The sequence below is a fragment of the Cuculus canorus genome, chromosome 1 (genome assembly GCF_017976375.1).
Source record: "Cuculus canorus isolate bCucCan1 chromosome 1, bCucCan1.pri, whole genome shotgun sequence".
In the NCBI taxonomy this organism is placed as follows: Eukaryota; Metazoa; Chordata; class Aves; order Cuculiformes; family Cuculidae; genus Cuculus; species Cuculus canorus.
In genome coordinates, this window is record NC_071401.1 from 140,297,314 (window position 1) to 140,320,070 (window position 22,757).

A 22,757-nucleotide genomic window follows, 5' to 3' on the forward strand; every position below is an offset into this window, starting at 1 on the left:
ATGGCTAATGTTGGTGTTGTTGACACTTCGATGTATCTTGAATTTAGTCTTCATTTACAGAGAATCTGTAGCTGATTAAATCTGAAAGACCAGCTTTGCAGTGGTGGTAAATGTAATTCATGACAGTGCTTCTATAGGTAAAGTTTCTGGAAACCATGTATTCTTCATGAAGCTGCAGCAGAAAAAAAAGAAAATTTTCCACAAAATTTTTGAGAATTTCTTAAATTGTAATTCCTATTAAAATTGTGGAGTTTAGAGAAGATGCAAAAAAAGGCTATAGTCCCCCACGGGGTGTTTTTTTGGTTGATTGATGGTTCATCAGGTGAAGTTACATGTTTTAACTGGTACGCACTGGCAAGTGGAGAGGTAGGTACTGTGCAGGCAGTGGGGAAGGCTAGTGACAGGAGCTGCAGTTCCAAATTGAGCTGTTTGGTTGACTGAAGATCCTGAATCCTTACAGGCATTTCAGAGGAAGATTATTTTCTTGGAGGACCTTAGTGGTCTTGCCTTACTCTATGTAGCAACACCCAGGAATGTTCTGCCTCTCTACAGAATTAAGACTCCCCCTCCTTGCATTCATCTGCTGTGTATCTTTGATTTTTCATCTATTTTTTAAGAAGCTATCTTGAAAAGGTACATACATTTTATTAGTCAGTCTGATTCTAATCCATTTCAAATGATGATTTTCTTTCCAATTCCAGGCACAGCCCTGTTACCTGTTGTGGCATTTCCCTTTGAAGATATTTACATTGACAGACGACACATTCTTCATACACTAACAAAAAGGGAGCAGAAAATAGTATTCTACTTTGCACTACTCACGGCTAGTCTGGGAGTTGGAGGCATAAGAGCTATAGTTTGTCCGTTAAGTGCATACAACCTTGAGGACTGTGGACCGAAGGAACTTCTTTCCTTTTTCAACTGGTCAGTAACTTACTGTCAGCTAAATATCTATTGGGGATGATAAAGCATTGCGTTGAAATTTACTGCTGACTTAAAAGGCAGATTCTACAGTTGGTGAGTTTCCTGTTTTGGTTTTTAAGTGCAAAACATTTAAATTTCAGATAAGTTTCCAAGAATTTCTGTAGAAAACTTTTCCCAATTTTTTCTTTTTGCTAGCACAGGTAAGTGATCATCTATTTTGGCCTCCTGTAGAAGTCTTCAGTCAGAATTAGGATGAACTGATTTGCCTAAATGCTCACAGACCTGATAGCCTAGTTGCTCTTAGGACAACATATTCCATTTGATTTTCTACTTTTAACATGGCTATCCCTTTAGAATGGATATTTTGCTGTTACTTCTTAGCTAACTGAAATTAGAATTGGCTGCTCAGGGAGGTGGTTGAGTCACCTTCCCTGGAGGTGTTTAAGGAAACGATGGACAAGGTGCTGAGGGGCATGGTTTAGGGATTGTTAGGAATGGTTGGACTCGATGATCCAGTGGGTCCTTTCCAACCTGGTGATTCTATGATTTACATCAGAGTAAATATTTAGAAATAACGGGCAGCGTTACAGCTTGATAATTTGGTGGAACTAGGAATTGTTGGTAGTCTATCTTCTAAGCTCAGTGGTATGAATCTGCGGTATTGTTTCAGGTCTGTTGCTGTGAAGTTTTGGCATGAGATAAATCGCATTTGTGTATACTTTGAATATTTTAAAGTTTTTAAGAAAACTTTGAGGAGAAATTGCTTCTAAAATGGTTCTTAAAATTCAATATTTTTTCATATTCACTATTTGTATCTCTCACTGTGTTGGAGAGGTCATTTTTTATTATATATTTGCCCTTACTTGCCACTTCTTTAGCACTATATAGAATGCTCTAAAGACTCACCTGTACCTGCTGGTTATATCATGGAGAAAAGATCAAAGAAATCACACTGGGATCCTCCAGATTCCTGCCTTGAGGCAGGGTGAAGGAAGTCCTATACTGCCCCCGTTTCTATTCTTTCCCTGTATGTGTGCAGTTACTAAAATCAAATCTGAGCACATTTACATATCGACAATGCAGTGCTGAAGAATCAATGAAGATCTTAGTGAATCAGCACTCTCTACCTTTGGGAATGGCTTTCCTGGCTATTCTTTTTTTCCTTCAATTATGTTAATATCAAATAGTTTTGAATTAAATCCAGACTGAATAAGGCAGCTTTAGCAAAGGCAGATGAGACTGTTCAGTACCTTAGAGCAAATTCTGCCTCCTTGACCTGCCCGTAGCAGAGAAGAAAAAAAAGGATCCTTCCTTTTCCACTTTACAGTGAGTTGTAATCCTTAATTAGCAACATCATTTTGATTAAATAAGACTCTGGGGGATTAAGACTGGAGAGCAATCAGTTGTTCTCAAAGATAGCTCTGGAGAATTTATTGTACTGTGGTCTTAGCCATTCAGAATTGTGTTTAATCAAAGTGACATTTCTCAGTGTTGATTACAAAGGAGACATAATACGAATAAAAAGTTCCTTGGAGGAATCGAGATAGGTCAGTTCTTGGGACTTTGGAAATATCAAGAAAGGCACATGTGCGATTAAAAAAAAAAATAATATTTTTTATGTTGGCATCCAAAGAGGAACTATTTGATTGCAATCTCAAGATTAAAAAAAATAAAAAATAAGGGTTTCATTCTTAGCATTCTTAATCTCATTAAAACCTCACAGATTATAACAATTTTCTCTTGGTAGATGCTTGTCATAGGATTGAATCTTGGTGAGTTTGAGTCTGTGCTTTTAGCCAGGTTCTATTTAAAAGAGTTATTGGCTTACAAGACTTTGTAATTACCTGTTTTTTTTAATCTGACCCTTGAAGAAGATTGCTTTGCTCATCTAGGGTCTGGTTCTAACCCCTAGTATGAACTATGAGTCTGACCTTTTAAATAAGCAAAATACCATTGCTAAGTGAAGAAAGGTCTTCAGATTCTGCTGAACTGATTCTCTAATGACTTCTGCTTTTCTAAGGTTAAGGTTATGGGCTGATACTGCTACTATTTTTGTAGCAGGAGAAGTTCTGTCCATAGGACCAGAGAACGAGAGCAAAGGGTATAATTCAGTCTAGGGATTAGAGTTAGCAGTGTTGTCTTACTGATCTGCTCTAAAAAATGCAGAAAGCATGGGACCAGTAGTATTTCTCTTCCTCCTTATGTCCGTCTCTTCTAAATATTTTTCTCTTTCCTTATACTGCAGATCTGTTTCTGCTGTTATCCTGGATGCACTTTACTTTGAATTTTTTTATTTTTTTTTTTTACCTCTGCGGAGTTCTTTCTCCCCCAAGTTGTCCTTGCAGAGAACTCCATAGCGATTCTGAAAAAAACTTACCTCCTTGCAGAAAACTATATAGGCTGGATACCGGTCCATACATGGAATCAGTGGGTCTAAGGTTGAATAAATCAAAACTTAAATTGAGAGAGCTAAGCAGGCTTAAAAATAAAAGTGAATAACATTTCAAGTGACACAAAATCTACCGTGTCTTCAAAACTAATCTGAAAACTTACAAAAGGTCAGTTTTATAATATTCTCATATATTTTACTTGACCTCAAATTGTTTCATTCAGTAGGTTCTTTTCAATTGTTATATTAAATAAAACTTTTTTTTTGAAGTCTTTATAAAACAATACTTTTAATTAAGAAGCCACCTGGATGTTAGTTCTTTAAATTTGTCACAATTAATACATTTCTGTAAAATGTTACAACAAGATTATTAGGGTTTTATGGGTGTGTCACAATAGCATTTAGGCTTCTATCTGGACTGAGTACTTGAAATGAATCTCCCAAGTTGGCATTTGGCTACCATTGTGAGGAGACCTGAGAGTCCTGCAGTTCCAGAAAGGAGCTGTTCCCTGCAAAGTTGGGCATGGCATTCGGTTTCACATATTTAACTAATTTGATAATACCTTACTAGCATCTGTGAAATGCTTTACACAATGCAAGTCTAAATATTGCAATATTAGATAACTGTGGTATAGGAAAGCCAGCAAAACATGTTTCTGTATGTCTAGGTTCTCATCTGCTGCTGTCAGTATGATATGAGCAATTCCCAAAGTTCTGATAAGTGCATTGAGGTTAGTTTATCTTTCTTGTTTGTTCCATAGGTATTGCTTAAACATGGGTATTTAGATAGGAGCTTTACATTTCAGTCTTGCTGCACTTTGCTATACAGTAAAACAAACAAACAAAAAAATACTCTCCTGCACTCAAGGGTTTTCTTTGGAGTCATGAAGAGTGCCAGCACTTGAGGTAGTTCAGGCACGTTTCTTTAGAAAGTTTGGAAAACAGCACTGAAAACTGACTTAAAAATTGTCAGGTAGGAAATGTTTCAAACTTCTACACGAGTTCTAGCTGACCCAATATGTAACTGTATTTTTTAAAAAAGCCTTAGTTGAACAGTTAACTTGTGGATGTACAACATTCTTGCAACTATACCATCCTCACAGAATAGCATAATTCTAAAGTGCTGGGAGACTGCTTTCAATGGAGGGGAGAAGTCCATGATTCTGAGTGTCACCTCCTGAAAATGTAAATTACTTAAAGGAAAGAGTGATTGGTCTGGAAGTTTGGACGTGCTTTGGTGTGACTTGAGAGAAATGCGCAAAGAAGGAGAGCTCACTGCTGTGCATGTCCTTGCTTGTTCCAGAAGAGCTGTTGCTGCATGGCTCTCAGAAGCACTGTTTGCCCTGGTGGAGTATAAAATTTATCTTCTGCTACTTGCCCTGGCGTGCTGTGAGGTCCCATGACTACTGCTGCATGGCACTGTGGTCATCTTCCATCCCTTAGCAGGGTGAGCGTGTGTTGTCTTCACAACAGAACAGACCTGAGTGACATTACTAAGGTCCATATTTTCAGACATTAAAAATGCTTTACTCTCTTGGCACTAGCTAGATGCAGTGTAATGAGCAGTGTTACAAGAAGTTGAAGGAGTACAGCAGGCCCTTCAATACTGTAACTTGCAATATGACCATGGTTTGTCTTGGCAATTACGGCAGGCCAGCTAGAAGTCATTTTAAATTAACGGAATGGGGTTGAGGAAGTCTCCTGTGTATCAAGAAACACTTGCAATTCCTCTCAGGGTTTTCAGCTCAAAGCATTTTGCTATACTTGCTGATACAGGGAGCTGCAATGGTAGACTGACTCCTCACTCCTGCCGTACACACTCATTTGCAGTTGAGGAGTGATCAGGCTGGAAAGTGTGGAAGCTGGGCTGCTAAGTAGTAACTGGTCTTCTGGAACATTGTAAGATTTTTCTTTTAATCTTGAGAAGATAATTAGAGACTGATTAGAAGTAAATACTCAAATTCAGTAGCATACGTGAGGCAGAAATGACACGAGATTGAAAAAAAAGCTTTGCTTCCTCGAGTAATGTGTATTAAACTATGTACCTATGTATCAATGTATATTTCATCTTTGAATGAAATAATTTATAAGGTTCCAGCAAAGATGAAGGAATCTCCTCTTGCAGTTATTTGAAAAAAAAAAAAGTTACGTGTCATATATTGAGGTGGTACTACTACTCTATTAATCCTTCTTCTTTATTTAAATTAAAGTTGTTGACTTTAATGCCAACTTGGAATGTGAAAGTTTAATCAGACTTAGAATTTGTGACTTGGAATTTCAAAGGCCAAGTCTTCAACCCAGAGTCAAATCTGAAGAAAAAATTGCTGAATGACTGAATCTGACTCTTCAAATTAAGTATCATACTGATCCTGATGTTGGAAATGTGACTTTGCCAAAGCAGGTCCTCCCTAAATTTGATCTGTCTACTTTGAAATGCAGAATATTTGAGTCTGCTCTGTAGCTTCAAACCCTTCCTTTAAGCAAGAAATGTGTTTTAAGAGAAACATTGGCTAAAGCTCTGCTGAAAGCAAAAAGATAACAGAAGTGGCCTGAAGAACAGTTTACGGGGAGTACGTGAGCATTTAAAAGGGGCTAGAGGGGTCATAACTGAAAGATGTGAAAATATGAATGATAAAGCAAAAATTGGTCAGTCATGCTGTGAGAATTGGGCTATGCAATAGAAGAATAAGCAATACTTCTTATGTTTCACTCTCGTGAATACATATACAGTTAACTACTTATCAAAAAAAACTGCATTTCAAAACTACTCATGTAATGTTTTATCTAAGGAGTAAGAATCCAATGAAGAAGTGCATCAACAATATCCTCTTGGCTGTGCAGATATATTCTTTACTAGAATAAATAAAACAAGCAGTTATCATTTTGAATCCTACCAGGGAAATGTGTTACTAAGGTATTTTGGGGGTGCTTTAGGGGAGGAGGTTGGGTTGCTTTTGCTATCCTTATAATTTCTTAAAGCATATTTAATGTACTATTACCAGAGTTTCAAAACTGTGGTAGGTGTACCACATATATACCATCTGCTTCCAAGAGTATGTGGTTTTTATTGAATACCTTCTGTGCATAGGAGGGGGTCAGCGCTTACTTGGGGAGCCCCTCTACGGCCAAAGGCAGTCTCGAGGAAAATTACGTTGGGGAATCTCCTTATCAAGATATTTCCAGAGGCAAACAAAACTTTCAGCTGAGCCATACAACTAATAGAAAATCCATCCCATCTGATGAATCGAAGTCTAATGTTTCTTAAAGAAGGGATAGTGGCATTAAGAAATTTCTTTCTTAAGCTTAAAGTATGTGATTTGATGATAATGTGTACAAAAAAATTATTTTATGAGATATTAAAATGTCTAAATGGTAAATGTTGATGTATTTAATTAGTCTGATCCACAAGAATATTTCCAGTACTAGATTGATAATTTGTTCAGCTCTCCTGCCTTGGTACGGTTATTTTAATCATCTACCTCTTGGAGATGAGACATCCAAGTGAATTTGTATGTTAATTACTGTGTCAATGTGTGCATGATACTGATGTTGTCCATGCTTAACATGTCTTTAATTTTATGGTTTAGTCTTCTGTAAAGGCCTTGTAATATTCAGCCTCTCCACTCTGCTTTCTCTTGTCTGTGTGTACTAGGTTTTATTGGCTGATTAACTTAAATTCAGCAGTTGTCTTTGTCAGCATTTCTTATATACAGCAGTCTGTGGCCAGGAACCTTGGTTTTCTTATCCCATTTGTGTCCGTGCTTATGGCTATGATCACAATTCACATGGTGCGTGGCGAAATGATTTACAAGCCCAAAACAGGTAAGAGGAAACTATGTACTAGGAAATATCTTTAGAGATTATTTTCACAGAAGAGAACAATTTGCATATCTAAACAAGTTCATCCACAACACTGTAGTGTTTGGTTGGAGATACTTGGGGTTTAGGTCTATGAGGTTTGTCTGTAAGAGACAATATCCATCCTCTGTATAAATAGACTAGGAGATTCTGGATACACTGAAAGAGTGGAAAGCAATCTCTGCTAAATTTATGTACATTTTTCTGTCATGTTAAGACATTGTCAAAGCATTTGCTTGCGCAGGAAGAGGTATCGTGCATGATGCTTGTAGATTTTATTTTTCCATGTTTGATTCTACCTATGCCCAATGTGTTTTGGTCAGTTGAAGCAAAGTTTATGCCTGTGGTAAGGCACCAAGCACTTGTGTTTTCTCTGTTAAGCGTGCCCCATTGCTTCACCTGAACTCACACCTATACAACCAAGCAGTGTGATCAGTCAACTAAACAGCAATATGCACTAGTAGCAAAGTTATTTTATGGTGCCTTTGTCTTTCAGAATTTCTGATGCTTATTGTTATTTCAATGTGGTTGCTTATAAAACATAAAGTGGTTTTACACATTTGAAAATATTAATAAATAGACATAATGAATAGCTCTAAATAATACCTGTGGAAATATTTTAAAACAGAAGTTTTTTCACTTCTGTGGTATCACTAGCTAGTATCTGAGCTTGTCAGTATTCTTCGATGGCAACTACCCCTCTCCATTGACCAAGCACAGAAATGTAAGTAGAGCCTAGGTGACTTGAACAAGGCTGTTAAGTGCCCAAACCTTGCTGTTCTATTTCAAATAGATCCCCCAAACCAGGTGGATATTTCAGTCTTTTTGTTATAAATATGATCTAAACGAAAATAAGTTGGCAGTGAAGGAATGAATGCATAAATCAAGTGCCTGGAAATATCATAGTGAGGACATAACTAGAGAATTTTATTCAAAACAAAGAAATATGTTCCCACCACAGTGCACCAAAACCATCATGATAAGATGCAACTGAGGTCTCTAAAGGCTGTCATCAATTAGCTGGCCTCTTATGGAGAGAGTGGCAGCTGGCTGGCTCTGTGGGGCTCACTATGCATTTTGCAGCTCAAGAAGGTAAAAAGTTTCTTTAGTATCCACTCCTGAGCTGGACTACTTCATATGGACTAAATCTGTAGTTTGTCATCTAATTAGTTTAATTCTACTGAACAGAATAACATAAATCTCTAGATTACATCTATCTTGGTCATCAACAAAACTAGCTCAATATTTTTTTTAAAGTGTTTTTCCCTATGAGTAGTGTTATATTTATCATGTGTTTTCCGTCTTTGTAGAATGTAATTCTCTATGCTAATATAGAATGGCTTGGATTGGAAGGGACCTTGAAGATCATCCAGTTCCAACACCCCTGCAATGGGCAGGGACACCTCTAGAGACTACTAGACCAGGTTGCTCAAGGCCCCATCCAACCTGGCCTTGAACACATTCATAACTTCCCTGGGCAACCTGTTCCAGTGCCTCACCATCCTCATCATGAAGAATTTCTTCCTAATGTCTAATCTAAATCTGCCCCCCCACATCTAAAGCCATTCGCTCTCATCCTATCACTATATGCCCTTCTAAAAAGTCCCTCCCCAGCTTTCTTGTAGGCTCCCTTCAGGAACTGGAAGACTGTTATAAGGTCCCAGAGCCTTCTCTCCTCCAGGCTGAACAACCCCAACCCTCTTAGCCTGTCCTTAGAGCAGAGGTGTTCTATTCCTCTGATCATCTACATGGCCTACAGTTCTATATCTTTCTTGTGTTGGGGATTCTAGACTGGACACAATAGTCCAGATGAGGTCTCACAAGAGCAGAGTAGAGGGGCAGAATCGCCTCCCTCGTCCTGCTGGCCACGCTTCTTTTGATGCAGCCCAGGATATGGTTAGCCTTCTGGGCTGCGAGCACATTGCCAGCTCACGTATCTGCAAAGATATTTTTATCTTCTTAGTCAAAATAAAAGATAATATACTTTGTACTTTCCAGTGAGATGATAAAACTGGAAATTCTTCAGAAAGGTAATTCAAATCAGTAGGTGACCTTAAATGATTTTTATATGTGCTGCCTTTTTTATTTTAAAGTAACTCTTCAAATATGGATCATGCATTAAATTATGTTTAGCTGTCAAGCATGGACTTCATTTGCATTTCTTCCCACTGCTATAATTTTGAGGACTGGCAGGTGACCAAAGATGAGGAAAAAATGTGTATCTACTGTCTAGGGTACAATGTAGGCTTTTTATTGTAATTAAGTAGCATAGATATTCATGATTAGATTAAGGTCAAAGTAGCAGAACACCAGCGCCAAGGGCTGAAGTAGAAAAGACAAGGAAAATCACTTTCTGAAAGATGCAATTTAATGTCTATATGATTTTTTTAAAAAAGAAAACATTAGAAATACAAGTATAGAGTGCATGATGTTGGTCCATACTGTGCACGGATACAAATATTTATCCTTTTATACATTTCTCTTACAAGCTGGTCAGATTTATAATCTGGAGAATTCACCACTATGGAGTTCCGTGGGATTTCTTTTCTTTTAAAGAAGGGGTGCGATACTTATTCCAACAATATCATTGGCAAAATCCTCTCAATATTGATTTAGGTCTACATATCATTCAAGTTGCTTTTTGAACTACAACTTCAAGCAGCTTTATCTTCCTAGTTTAATAGATCTTATAATATGCTGGAATTCCATGCCAAGAAACACAGCTAAATAATGTATTTGTCTGTTTTGTCTCATACAAAATAATGCTTCCTAGGTAGTTGATTAATTGAAATTACATTAAACAAGGCCTAAGCTTATCCATTAGGAAAGGCAAGGAAATGTCAGGATTTGGTATCTACTTTAGGCTCTTTTTTTCAGTAAGAATGAGAAAGAATGGTCTGGCCAACATCATCCATTCCAAGCAAAGGAGATGGCCATGACGGTCTTTGAGACTAGGTCAGATAAAGGAGCACACAGCCATGTTGTTGCCTCATTTGTGTGTCTGTTGATCTTCCCATGGGGTACTTTGTGCATATTCTGACTTCAATACTGACTGGATTCAAACTCTTGTAGAGCAGTAGGAACACGTTACTGTTTTTCATTCCTTATTTTTGTATGTCCAGCCTCTAGCATAGGGCATAGCAAAGGATTATCACTTCTCTAACCTAAAATATGTAATTACTAGCTCTGCCAATAAGTTGAGTTGATATTGATTTTTTTTTATACTTTTTTTTTTTCACTTTTGAAAATAACTCTGCTTTGAGAAGACCCCCATGTCCCATTTGTTTTCTGGTTAGCTTCTTAGTCAAGTTAGTCTAGAAGTCTACAGATTCCTCTTTTAACATTGAGATTTGGTCTTGATGTAGTCTAGATATCACTTATAATGAGTGGTAAGAGTAGTTATCTACTACAGTCATACAGAAAACCTGTACCAATTCTCTGTGTTTACAAGACTTGATCTGCCGTTTCAGATTTTGTTCAATAGTGCCGATAGCCTACAGGTTAATGCTAAACAGCCAGAGTGTTTTAAATGTTAGTTATCTGATAAAATGCTCTTTCTTAATACTCTAGAGCAAGTGCTTTCAATAGGTATCAATGGATATTTCTGGAAAATAATTTCCATACCAGAGATAGTAGAGAAATATTTTCCCCTCTGCAATCTTAGTTCACTGTGGGTTTTGGAAAGTATTTCTTTTTACTACCCAAGTTATTGTAGTGCTTCAACACTTTCAGAAAAGCAGAGAAGTACTGTAACCCTTTTTTGTGTGGATGGCAACTTACCAAAGGTAAATGAATCTGAATTCCCAAGCCTAAAGCTAACAGTTTTGTCCTCATTTTACATCCATTTTCTCTGAATCTGAGAATGAAGTTAGCAATTCCTGAACCCAGTAACCAGTGAGCAAGTTTATATATGCCAAACAGTAGATTGGAAACTTTTCCTCTGCCACAGCCTGCTACTTGGAAGTCCTGAGATAACATTTCTAGCTTTGAAATGCATCTGTGAAAATTCTCTCTCATCAGCTCTCTTTTGAGCTCCCTTTCCTTCCCAATTCACTACTATCCTCCCCTTGCAGGACTTCTGCAGATATGCAGTGTATCAGTACTGTCTCAAACCGAGAACTAACCACCTTCAATGAATAGAAAACAAAAGCAATGCAAAGTAATACTTTACCTGCTTAGCCACAGCAACGAATTACTGTGGCATGTTAAATAACTGGTAGCAAAAGGCACTTTTCTCTGTGAATATTGGGCTGGATTGCTTTTGTAACAGCTAGGTTGAAAACGAACTGGCTTCCAAAAAAGAACAGTTTGGAAGAAATCCAGAGTGTTATTGCCTTCCACCTTCCCTAAAAGACATAAAGATGAATATATCAAATTGTATTTTCCCTCCCAAAGTGATTTGTCTTTTCTTGTTTATGTTGGCAGCAAGTAAAAACATACCAATGTCTGATGTCTCTGATTGCTTGCAGACAGTTCCCTGCTGACGACGTTTGGGGTAATTGCTAGTGCACTGAAAACCTGCTGCGTGCGATATCGCTACTTTGGTGGAAGCGTTACAAACTGGTTAGATCATGCCAAGGAAAACTATGGTGGTCAGTACAGTGAGATTCAGGTGGAAAGCACAAAGTCACTTGCCAAGCTCTTCCCATTGTTTGCTTTCCAAATTCTGTACAGAGCATGTATTATGCAGGTGGGTACACAGCTTTTAAACAAAAGTCTTGGCAAATACTCTGTCGTGTGTTTACTGACATGTTTCTAGGAGTGTTTGGTTGTTTTTTTTTACTGCGGCTTTACCAGCAGAGCAACCTTGCAGAGCAGTTTTAATTACCTGAGAATATACTTTTTGTCCTCTTGTCTCATCAAATAAATAAAATCAACTTGATCAAGACTCGTAAAGGAGCTTGTGTGCCTGCTTGCTACTCACTTCTCTGAACCTTTACTCACTGAAACATCTGGTGCTAGAGTCCTGTGCTCTTCACGCTGCAGTGTTACAGTTATCGGAGACTTGGTCTCAGCATTCTTTCAGAAAAAGATGTAATTTTCTGATTTCTTAAATGTTCGCTTACTCTTTGGGAGAGGTAGAAAATCTTTATTTGCGCTTTTGGTTGCATATTTCTCCTGCTGTTTTGGCAGGATTGTGTGGCTGGTGTACCTAACACTAGAAATCAGTGGTTTTCCACTTTTGGAAAGAAACAGACCATTCACATCCTCTCTGTCAGGTTATGTGGTTCTTTCTTCTGAGTTTGTGTATGTTGTATAAATGTAAATGCCTCAAGAAGCGACTTAAACTGACCCGATTCCTTTAGATGCATTGCTATCTGGATGATCCTGGTTAAGCAGTTGTTTGAGATACCTTACCCTTTTTCAACAGGTATAACGAATTTATGAGTCGTCTCGGAGATTAATTTTTACTTTTTAGTGTTAAAATGCTGCTTAAGGAAATTTCTGCAAATATGTAGTGTATACTGCTTTGTTGAAACTTCCTCTTGCCACCATCCTACATATCTATCCATCTGCCTCATTCTTTCTACTCTTCCCTCTCCACCAGCCCCAAAAGTTCAAAAAAAAGTCAGGCAAACGAAAAAAAAACCATCCCAATCCAACAAACATACATATGTATCTGAGCTGGTGCATTATGACCAGATGGAACTCTGATATCGTTAATCAGAGTTTTAATAAACAGATGTATATCGAGAAAATATAAAAAATATTTGCACTGCTGAAAGAGATGACTTTTAAACCTTCAGAAAAATTTCCATTAAGTTTAAGGCTCTTTATTTGACGAGGCGATAGATCGGTATCTTTTTTTGTAGATGTTAATAGTATTTTTTCCATATTAAGTTAACAGCTTTCAGTGCCTGTGATTCATGTTGATGATACTTTAATTCCTGTTAAGAAGTAAATTCTGATTTGCAGTAGGCAGTGGAAAGATTTGACTGTTATGATCTTCCATGGTTCTGTTGCCATTTTACAATTTATTTTACACCCTTTTACAATTTATACCCTCTTTCTGCACGTGGAATATAGGTGAAAAATATTTTTATTAAGATCTAGCATTTGAGTAATGATTTAGAGAACCACAGAGTGGTCAGGGTGTGAAAGGACCTCTTGAGATGATCTAGTCCAACCCCTCTGCTAATGCAGGTTCACCTACAGCAGATTGCACAGGAGCACATCCAGACAGACTTTTAGTATCTCTAGAGAAGATTCCACAGCCTCTCTGGACAGCCTGTTCCAGTGCTCTATCATCCTCAAAGGAAAGAAATTTTTCCTCATGTTCAAATGCAACTTCCTGTGTTCCAGTTGGTGCCCACTGTCTCTTGTCCTGTTGGAGGGCACCATTAAAAAGAGTCTGGTCCCATTCTCCTGACACACGCCCTTTAGATATTTATAAGCATATTTATTTAGCACTGAACAGACTCCCAGTGAATATGTTTAACTATAGCCATTGATGAGAAACCCTTATGAGCTCACTTAACTATGTATTAATTTATAGGCAGCTCTAAAGCACTAAAATTCTACCTGGTTTTGGCATTACCAGTCATGGTGAAGAGGCAGGAATCCAGAACTCTCTAAAACCAGAAAATAGTGCAGAAACCAGTTCTGCATCCAGCTCTGTTATGACTACTCTGTGAATTGCTCAAGTTACCTCTCTCTCTTTATCTCATCAGTCTGTTAAATGGAGTGGATTATAACTCCCTGTCACATGTGAAATTGCAATGCTGAGTTAATCAAACTTCCTCAAAAATCAAACTGAAAAATCTGCTAGAAGAAGTCATTGTGATTTTTATCTTTTATTTTTTTTTTTTAATAAACTCAACAGAACTTCTGTAGAGCTTTGCAGGAGGAATTTGTCTCTCACTTCAAGAGCAAATGTCTCACAAATCTACTTACTTTCATACCCTGATGACTGCCATTAGTGGGTTCCTCATCTGATTATTCTTTTTCTTCTGTTTTCAGTTCCCAGAAGTAAAAGGAAGCCTTCTATATAGCTGCTATGGCTGTTAGTTTCATTAAGCTGGTTCTGAGACTGTGGCCAAATCTTTATTCTCTGTACCTGTTAAAGCCAAGCCGTGAGCTGGCAAGAGTGTCTTAAAAATTACTCCTACCTTGAGCATAAAATCAGAGGTTCAAAATAACTCTGCATCTTGCTATTCTAAAAGTCTGTACCATTAAGTACTGTCTATGAGAAGTGACTGTAGTATTAGGCAGAACCTTTTAGTGCATTGGCTGATAGCTCTAACTAGGGATGATCAAATAAACTCACAACCTTCTGTTTAAATTTGTTAAAATCGGGAGTAAATGAAGTAGAAGGAAAATATTACATTCTGGCAGAGAACAAGAATGTTGCTGTCTGAAAGGCTTTCATCATGAATGGTTGTTCCTTTTAGCTTGCAGGTACTTTGATTACCATTACTTCTTTGGAAAGAAAAGAGTTGGAGAAGTTTCCAAATATAGTAAATAATCTTTTTCATGGAAGATACCTGGTATACTAATGGAATGGGTTTTATTCTTGTGATACAGATTCCTTCAGGATATTATCTCCAAACCATGAATTCCAACTTGCACTTCAGTGGATTCGTCTTGCCAGTTGCAGCAATGAATGTGATAAGCATCGTGCCACTACTGATCCTTGTTCCTATTTTGGAATGCATTAACTCATATCTCTTTAGTTCCAAGGGCACTGGACATTCTCCAACAATTTACATTGGTACGTATAAAGTACATGTATTTGTACAGTTTTGATATGAATTCCATTTTTGACAGAGAAAATGCAGTAGGTGATAGATGATCCTATACAATTATTTCTGACAATAAATATTAACATGGACTTCGTGGATTTGTTTTAGGATGACTCTCAGAAGTGAATATATTTCAAAGAAATTGTTGGCAAGATGGTTCTAAGAAAACATAATAATAGATAATAAATAATAGATTATATAGATAGAATAATAATACAATAATATAGATTAATAATACAATAGATAGAATAATAGTAGAATAATATAGAAAACATAATAATAGATAGAATAAATGGATAGCTTTTGTTTAGGACAGATGCATCATTTTGAGAAAAACTGGGAGTCATCCTAAGGAATTGGTGAGAGAAATGGTACGAACCATTTAGCTTGAGAATTCCCCTGACTTGGTTCTCTTCTATATGTTTATTTATCCAGTAAGTTTTGGAAAGTTAATTTACTTTGGGGGTCTTTTGCGGGGGACGGAAGAGTCCTTCGATTGCTTTTGTTACATTTTCATGCTGTAACTGCATCAATATTAGGTTTGCAGCTTGTAAGAGTGAAATTGTGTTATCACTAGTACAGTTTATTGCAGTTTCATCTCAAGTGAAATAAAAGTATCGAGTCTAATTCTGTGTCTACACTAGGGGTTTCTAGAACTGGTGAGCAGAAGGGAATATGCAGACAATTACATAAAACAAATGAACGTGTATCACTGGACTGCTGGTCCCATTTTGCAGGCAGAACAATTCACAGGTGGAAGGTTACTTAGAGAGGTATGGTGTTCCTCTCTAGTACTAGAATTTTTATTTTGTCCAGGTTTTTAGTAGTTTTACTTATTAAAATCCTGAACTGAAATATACCTTATTTTATACTCTCTTAAAGCAATACAAAGAGGGATCAACAGAGGTGAAGTATTGTCTCTTTCTTATAGAAGTAGTATAAAAAAAGCCTTCTCTGTTCTGAGTCCCAATGGTTTCAACAGCAAGTGTTGTTGCAGACTTGAGCTTATTTCAGAGAAATCCATAGCCTAGAAGTACTGATGGCATTAGTAGGCATTGAACCTCGTTCCATTTTCATTTTATTTTTAATTATGCCTTACCCTAAAACCTCTTATGTTCCAGAATCTGGAGAGGTCCTCTGCAACCATCTTCTGATATCAATTATATCTAGTACCACCAGAAAAGCAGCTTCCTTTCTGTATTCACTAGAAACTATTCCCTTTAGTGATACTATCATTACATTTTGTACGTATTTTTTTTTTTATCTTCCAGCCTGCACTACAAACGTCAGACAAAAATATTTATAAACGACGATTTTCTCAGTGTGCTACTTTTAATTCAGTGCCCCATGGCAAGCAGCACAGTGAGTACTGACACACACAGAGGTATTAATCTGACTAAATTAGCCTAATTAAGAGTGTTATTAAGCTTTATACAAACCAGATGCATATAACACAGCAGGTTGCAATTACCCTAGCTTTTAAAATAACATCTGCATTAAAACACAAAAAGCACATTCAGATAATAATTTTCCTTAAAACCATGGAAATTTCAAGTTAGTATTAATGTTCTATCCTGTTATGTTGAACAGCAGTAGAATATATGCAGTGGTTTATTGTTAATAGCTTCATTTATTAAAATAGCCTCCTGTTAGGGGTGATAAATTACCTGAGGCATAAAAATACCTGTGAGTACAGGTGATGGCTTTAGATATCCAAGTATATGACTGCACCTGCAAATATGGTAGACCACTAAGTGCCAATATTTTTGCCAACAGTTAATTAGGTTCACAATTATTTTCTGGAACGAAATTGAAAGTATAAATAGGCTGTTGGTGTTCAGCCAGCCTATAACTATATTTTAGTTCGAGTCTAGTAAGAGGAAGAAATTTAAATAGTTTTCTGGAAGTTTTCAGTATGTTGAGAATAACAGTTTTTAAGGACAAACCATATAGGCAGAGCTGTTCCCTTAACAAGCAAGAATAGCTGACTGACCATGAAGCTGGGCAGATTTTTTAAAAATGTGGGAGTGAGAGCAGGGAGAGGGGTATTATGGCCAAGTGAGAATCTGTACATAGCAGAAGTTATGGAAACTATTGGTTCTATCAGCTGGAAATGACAGAAAAGGAGAGAAACCTGCTGATCTAAACCACCTGCAGGGTACCTATTAGGAATTACTTTGACTGTCAAGGAAAAAGGTAAACGTATTCTGAGAACATGTGTGTTAAGTAAGGTATTTCCAACTGCAATAGTAAAGAAGCAGCAGCATACCAGGGCAACAGGTAAACTCCTTTCAGGGAGCGTGGGCACAGAATTCATCAGCCAGGCCCAGAATAGCTCAGAACTCTTGGGTACTTGTAAAGAAAATTGTATTAGTAGGGAAAACTTGGCTTCTTTCAAATAACAGTAGAGGTTTGGAAAGGTTGCGGTCACTTCTTATGAATACCTTCAGGGGTACAATACAGGAAAGCAAAGAAAGTGTTCTGACTTCAGACTGATACTGGTAGAAGAATAATGGGTATACACTGGCCTCTTAAGTACATTTAGACTTAAAGGTTTCCAATGGCCAGAGCAATAACATTAGAGAAAGGTCTTTGTGGAAACGCTGGAAATGCCATCTGATTTTAAAGCAGAGTTGGATATTTTCTTTCAATGGGAGTACTGTGTTACGTACATATACACAAGCATTTAACCAGGCTGAGTTGAGTGAAAGATGTATTCCTGCTACTAGACAATGGCAGTATATTAGTACAGTATCACAAAGATAGCTGAGATATTTTGTGATAGTAAGTTTGATGGTACCTGCACAAGTTAATGTATGTTTTGTTCTACCACAGGTAGTGGTCTTGGCTGTGGAAATTCTGCTGTTACTCTGTTATAAAGATCTATTTAGCCAAGAAATTTTATGTTGGATTATGTCTGGTATATCTGCTGTGACATGCACTATATTCAGCATTATTTAGCACTGAAGTTTAGCAAAGAATCCTCTGTGGAACAGAAGCAATGCCACTTCCCAGTTTCTTTCGTTTTTCTAAGGGTGGCATATTCCCTGCCGGTCATGGCAGGACTTGAGCAGTAGTGTGAGAGTGAAAGGTTATGCTATCCATCTCACATCTGTTGTACTGGCATTTTGTTTCTTAATGAACCTATTGAAAATCTCCAGGATTTGATTATTTGGAGGAGTCATGAGAAAGCTAACTGACTTCTGCATGACATGCTGCAAAAACTGAAGAACAGACACACCAGAAGCTGGTGCTGGTACTAGCGCTAATGAAGGCAAGAGGCTTTCTCTGAAACAGCTGAGCCATAGGAGTTCTTGCTCCAGTGTTCTTAGTACCATGTTATACCAAAATGTCTGGTAAATGTTGGATTTACTCCATCCAAGAGTGATGTGGGGAATAGCTCTTCATACAGTACACAGAAGGAAAGCTCCAGTCTAGTGTTGATTTCAAGTGATTTAGGAGTTTATGGTGACCTTTTCCCCTTAAAAGACGTTCTAGGTTGAACAAGTGTTAATTTCAGGAAATCTTTTTGATTTCCTGTTTTGCTTGGGATATCACAGAAAGATTTTGGTTGGAAGGGACCTTAAAGATCATCTAGTTCAACCCCCCTGCCATGTGAAGGGACACCTTTCACTGGACCAGGTTGCTCAAAGTCTCGTTCAACCTTGAATATTTCCAGGGATGAGGCATCCACGACTCCCCTGGAAGATTAAGGCAAGTAATCAAAATGGTCCTACACAGCCTTAGTCTCCAGGTAATGTAAACAGCCTTGTCCCAGATTCATCCTCAAGTATTCCTAGAATGCCCTGTTTCCTGTAAAACCAAAGCCTTAGATGCTCATTCCAAACTGCTTGTGTTAAAGAGGACTAAAAGGAGAAGAGGTAGGAGGAAAAACAGGTCTCTATGGCTTTCAGTTTCTTCCTCTGGAACATACTGTCTTAAAAGAAATATTACAGTTGTTGGGCTTTCAGAGGTTACTTTTTCTGAAATGTTTTGGCTTTTGGTAAGGAAAATGCTTAAAATATAGCACTGTGCAGTCATATTGAACTGCTTGAGGTTTCTTCAGTACTAACATAATTTTTCACTAGGAGAACTCTTGATTTGGTAGATTACAAGAAGCTCCTTGAGGGCTTTACACCTGGCCTTGATAAGGTGCGTTGGCTAGAAAATGCTATTGAATTCCCTCCTATCATCAATTTTCAAGCAATAATTCATTGATGTTTTTATTAAGCACTAGAGGAGCCTCAACAGCAAAACAGCTTTCAGGCCTCAGGTTAGGCAGCGGGGAGGGTATTTAAAGTTCTGGAAATGCAGGAGAGCTGTGCTGGTGGAATGGTATAACAGTTTGCTGCTGAGAGAAGAAATAGAAATGCATGCAAAAGCATAAGAAGGCTAAGGCTAGTTAACTATATGAGTTTTCTGCCTCTTCTGTCCTGACACTCAAAGAGACAAACTTTATATATGTTGTAAATATAATATGAAACAAAAGCCTTTGACTGTCAAAGTCAAACCTAATAAATGTAATGATTTCCAGTCATAAAGTGAGATGAGGCTTTGCAAGACAAGTGGGAAAATAGTGCACAGTCTAGGTATGCCAAAGCTGTAAAAAGAAACCAAATTCTCATGCCTGTACTTACACTGTGGCTTAGAAATGCTGAGGAATCACAAACTTACTTAATCAAAATCAATGGGAGCTTAAAACATCAGAAGTATAAAAGTTACAGGTTCAGGAGGCTTACTTGAAACCTGTGCATGCTTTTGTTTTTCTTTTCTGAGAGGCTACAGCCATTTCATAATGTCAGCATCAAGATATATAAAACAGTACATTTCAGAAGTATCCTCTATGCACTATGTGGTGAAGTGTGTGGTATTTAAAGTACATCTGAGTTTATTATAAGGCTTTATCTTGCATGATAAAGCTAAACACATAGGATTTTTTCTTGTCCTGTGTGCTTGTGCAGTACTTTTACTTGTGGCTTATGACTAAGGCCGGCATTAAGACTCCACGCCTTGCATCTACAGTGTTATATTGGAATGTATTATGGATCCAGTGTATTATGGATCATGCAGTGATGCTTCTTGAAGACAACTGAAGAAGGCAGGAGGCAACTGTAGCGCAATGGCTTATGTGTAAACACTTAGAAAGCTGGAGTTTTAATTCCAGCACTGCAGCTCATCTCATCCTAAAACGTTAAACAGTTCAGCAAATGCACTTGCCAATAAACATTCAAAAGTAGTTCAAGGAAACTCTGTAGTGGAGGGAAAGAGGAAAATGTAGGAATGCTTGATCTCCTGAGGTGTGATATGCACTGCTGATCTTTCTCTCTCATCTACCATGGCCTGCAGCCTTAGAAATCCAGTACTTCAACTGCCTGCACTACTTTTTCTTTTTTTTTTTCAGAAAATGAATGGGTAAAACATACGATGTATATGAAAGTGTCTGTTTCAGAATCTTGTTGCTGATTGAATAGGAGAATTTCTCTCTGCTTAGCAGTCTTGTTCCCAGCCAGATTCTTGGGATATCTGGAAAGGCTGCTGTCTGTTCTTTCTCTCCCCCTTTCTAACCTTGCCCAATCTTCAAAAAGATTCTTCTTTATGATTTTCCTCTTCAGAAAAATTTTTTCTCTCACTTATTCTGCATCCTAAAATTCTTTCTGTGCTGAGCTGTTGTCCCTTTACCATATATTTAGAGTTAGGCTTGTGGTGTAGCAAGTGCTCTTTATTAATTTTTTTTTTTTTTTGTGTCCAGAGAGGATCTATTGTGGGAGAAAGCTTCTTCTGCATCTGCTAGGACTTTGCTTCATACATGATGACACTGTAACTACAGCCTTGATAACTACAGCTCCCTGTGCTCTTTACCCAGTCATAGGTCAGTTATCTGCTGCACTTTCCGTGATGGTTGCTGGCTTCTCTGAAATACACCGAAAGCATTTCCCTCAGGTGGAGCAGACGCTTTCTGAGGAGGTTCTCCTGGTCTCTTCCATGCCTTGTTTCCACTTAGCTCCTCAGTACATCCTACTTGGAGTGGCTGAAGCCTTGGTAACTCCCTCCTGTAAGTAAAATCTAATAGGCTAAAGTAGGAGTGTACTGATTCGCAGCGAATTATATCAGCTTCCTAAAAATAAGTACTCTCATCTGTTATTTTATTCCTGGCTGTCTTCCACAGGCTTAATGAGCAGATCTGTGCTTTACCTGCTCCAGAGTAGCATAATTTGTCTTGCTGGCTGTAACTCAGAGTGAGCAATGATGTTGTTCCAGATTAACTGGGAGGTGACACAGTCCCGTCAGGTCCCTGGAGTGTGTAATCCACCATCCAGAGCAGTGGAACTCTGGCCTCAGATGCATTACTGGTCTTGAAGCTGAACTGCTTCGGGCCAGAGCTCGACTAGATGAGCTCCTGAGGTCCCTTTTGACCTGAACTCTTCTTTTTGGGGATGGAACAAATAATGCATGTGACAGCTAAGCTTTGGTTACAGTCTGTGACCACTTTTTAGGCCACAGTCAAAGCCAGGTAAAGGAATTTAGGTTAACCTTTTTCATTTGATGACCCAGCTAATAGAAATATTATGCATTTTTCACTGTTACAAAGCATATGCAGGTAATACAATTCAACTGACAGGCTATCCGGAGAATATTGTAGGCAGGTGCAAGACTTTTGGTTGTGCTCCAGTCAGGGGTCATATGAACATGCCTGCACAGAGCATCATGGTTTAGGTTGTGGCATGGAGCCAGAAATCAACAGTCCTGTTTTGCAGACCACAGGCAGAGCCTAGGTCACTCCTGCCATACACAAATTATTTAGATGCCCTCTTGATTGTGATTCTGATCCTTCTCTCCTTTCCATAATTTACCTTTCCACGTCTTCAATGACGTTCCTGAGGCTTATTTTCTTCTGAGGAGCACGCAGAGTGCTTACCACTGTTTTACCTTGCAGTGCTTAAAAAAAATGTTAGTATTACAAAAATAATCTTATCAACGGTCACTTAAAGAGACACAGGTAAAGTAATTGACTAGCTGATCTCTGCAGGCATTTAATTCTACAGGTTGAGTGTCTGTTGTTTCAGTACAACCCCAGAAATGTTCAGATTTTTATTTAAAAGCAGGAAATAACTTCAGTGTCTCAGCTTCGTTCTTATACTTTAAGACTACTGAGAGCTGTGGGTCACGGTCTGTCATTAAAAAGGTAATTTTCCCTAGTTTTAAATACTTAGTGCTTTCATAATGCCTCTTCATCCGATAGCTCTCAAGTACTTAACCGAGACAGGTTTCTAGGCAGGTAATGTGGTTTCTAGGTTACAGACTAAGTGTAACTGAAAACTGTGACCTTCTCTGTTTAGCTTAACAAAAACAGGTTAGGAGGTGGCTTGCTTACAGTCTTCTCATGCAGGAGCATGAGAATAATATTGGTGGTAGAATAAGGCTTTTTAATCTCGCACACTGAGACAAAACAGAAGTCCAGTGACTGGAAGATGACACTAGCCTTTAGAAAAGAAATGAAGCTCCATCTGGCAGGTTTGGGATTTTATTCTTTTTTTTTTAAAAAAAAAAAATCTTTTTAAAAGATTGTTATTAGAATTTCTGAAGAAGAAAAGTTGTCTTCCCCGTTTAAATAGAGATTAAACATCTTGCTAAGAGCTGAAGTTAGAGGTGCAATTCAAGCACCCAGGTAAATGGGGCTGTCTGAATTTGAGACCTGCACGTAGAAAACTAAAAAGAGGTAAATAAAATAGTAGCTTATTATGTAGTTGATGAGGATGCGGGCCTCTGCTCACTTGCCCACAGAGGTGTATGGCCTCATTTTTCGTGGAGTGAAATGCACAGGGGCAAGGAGGCTATTTATGGTA

The 22,757-nt window shown here is 37.9% G+C and overlaps 1 protein-coding gene across 1 annotated transcript in view; it reads left to right on the forward strand.

Annotated features, from left to right (window-relative positions):
• Positions 1-22,757, forward strand: part of SLC15A5 (solute carrier family 15 member 5) — a 45,212-nt gene that overhangs the window by 1,098 nt on the left and 21,357 nt on the right. Inside the window, exons 2-6 of the mRNA XM_009570646.2 lie at positions 702-924; positions 6,966-7,135; positions 11,641-11,861; positions 14,696-14,882; positions 20,777-20,965. Coding sequence (XP_009568941.2) covers positions 702-924; positions 6,966-7,135; positions 11,641-11,861; positions 14,696-14,882; positions 20,777-20,965 — 990 coding nt within the window. The remainder of the gene's footprint in view (positions 1-701; positions 925-6,965; positions 7,136-11,640; positions 11,862-14,695; positions 14,883-20,776; positions 20,966-22,757) is intronic.